The 2,006-nt window shown below is 49.5% G+C and overlaps 1 protein-coding gene across 1 annotated transcript; it reads left to right on the top strand.

Moving 5' to 3' along the window:
* Nucleotides 1-288: 288 nt before the first annotated feature.
* LOC116465658 (GTPase Era, mitochondrial-like) lies at nucleotides 289-1,923 on the top strand. Its single transcript, XM_032148646.2, has 3 exons — nucleotides 289-618; nucleotides 1,578-1,705; nucleotides 1,819-1,923. The coding sequence occupies exons 1-3, from the start codon at nucleotides 336-338 to the stop codon at nucleotides 1,921-1,923; spliced, it is 516 nt and encodes a 171-aa protein (XP_032004537.1). The 5' UTR covers nucleotides 289-335.
* Nucleotides 1,924-2,006: the final 83 nt, after the last annotated feature.

The raw sequence follows: 2,006 nt of genomic DNA, 5'->3' as shown, positions 1-2,006 counted from the left end.
GGGAGGACGATTTCTGCTATTTGGCCTCATGGGAAATGTAGTCTTTTAGGAGACATGGCCAGAAGGGCCTTTTACAAAACTTTGGCAGAAGAAAAACATACGTTGTGTATGGGAGTCCAAAACTACCGTCATGCTTGCACAGACTCTAAATACACATTTTCCCCCTTCCTTAGCCTCCACCAGTCTCCAGAGCAGTTCCTCCTCCCGCCCACATCCCATGTGTCTCGGCTTTCAATTTGGGCAGACCTACCTCTCTCCTACTCGCTGGTTCGTCAGCCGCTCTGTTCAATCGTAGGAGCGCTCCTGGTCGGTTCCCGCAGTGCCTTGCGGCCGTAATGGCTGCCCCCAGCTGGCGCGGGGCTAGGCTTGTTCAGTCGGTGTTAAGGGTCTGGCAGATGGGCCCTCATGTCGCGTGGCAGCGGGTGATCCCTTTTTCCCCACCCTTAGACTTCCAACGGAGGTGCGTGTCCTGCGTCGCGGGGTCCGCTTTCTCTGGTCCCCGCTTGGCCTCGGCTTCTCGCAGTAATGGCCAGGGCTCTGCCCTGGACCACTTCCTCGGATTCTCTCAGCCCGACAGTTCGGTGACCTCTTGCGTCCCTGCGGTATCCATGCACAGAGGTAAAGAGCCCTGATCGGTTTGCCCGGAACTGTCATGTTTTTAGCATTTGGTTTCTGGGGATACTGTCTTTGATTCTATTTTGTGGAAAACGATTTTGAGGCCCTGACAGGGACGAGCAGTGAAAAATCTCTGAGGAGGGAAATAACAGTTTGAGTGGGAGAAGGAAACGATCTGGTCACAACCAGAGACGCTCACTAAAGAGCATGAGATTGAAGGGCCACAGACAAAGTGGAACTATGGCTCTGCACCCCGACATGGGAAGAAAATTTGATCCAATAAATGCATGTTGGGCCTCATCTTCTTGTCAAGACACAGTTACACCTGGAAAACAGCACACTTTATTCTTCAAACAGTGTCCGGTATTGGAGATTGGACACAAACTGGTCATTGCAAAATGGTGTCATAAGATAATATAAAAAGACTGGGCCCTCTCCCTTCTTGACCCCTAGCCCTTCCTCCCGTCCCTCCTTCAGAAAAAAAAAAAAAAAAAAGACTGGGAAAGCTTGCAGAGCCTTCATAGCACCCTTAGTAGGGTGAGAGAATGAGAGCTGAGGAAATATCTGGCTTTGTGTAATCCAGCTTGCTTTCATGTACATACATTTCTCAGGCACAGCTACACATTATAATTACATGCAGTAATTGAGTATTAAGTGCCAGGCATTGTGCTGAGTTGTTTTACACAATTGCTAGTCATCAAAAAAATTATAAGATAAGCTAGTAAGTAGGTACCGTTAATATCAACTCGATTTTACGTATAAGAAAACTAAAGGGCTCAGAGAGTTACTTTATAAATTAATGTAAATTAAGGGCCAAACAAAGTCTCAAAGTCAGGTCTAGGTGACTTCAACCTGGTGCACTAATTTTGTACCCCTGCTCCCTTTGTGGGTGGGCAGGAACAAGCACTTGACAGGAAATCCAGATTCCACTATGTCTCACACCTCTTCCCACTTGAACATAGATGAGCAGGATGTCCTCTTGGTCCATCACCCTGATATGCCTGAGAATCCCCGGGTCCTACGAGTGGTCCTCCTGGGAGCCCCGAATGCAGGGAAGTCAACACTTTCCAACCAGCTACTGGGCCGAAAGGTATGCTACACCCTTGACCATCCTACCCTTTACATCTTTTACTTCTTGCCATGCCTTCAAGGATGGTCTTGGAGGGATCTGGGACCTCACTGAGACTCCTTTGTTCCTGGCAGGTGTTTCCTGTTTCCAAGAAGGTGCACACCACTCGCTGCCAAGCTCTGGGGGTCATCACAGAGAAGGAGACCCAGGTGGTGGGTACCTACAAAGGGAGTCCTTGAAACAGGACAGAGGGTGAAGCTAAGAGGGTCTCACTTGGCCGGGCGCGGTGGCTCACGCTTGTAATCCCAGCACTTTGGGAGGC

Source organism: Hylobates moloch, unplaced genomic scaffold, assembly GCF_009828535.3.
Source record: "Hylobates moloch isolate HMO894 unplaced genomic scaffold, HMol_V3 SCAFFOLD_7751, whole genome shotgun sequence".
NCBI classification, from domain to species: domain Eukaryota; kingdom Metazoa; phylum Chordata; class Mammalia; order Primates; family Hylobatidae; genus Hylobates; species Hylobates moloch.
Note: the sequence above shows the minus strand (reverse complement) of the source record. Positions and strands in the feature narration are given on the sequence as shown.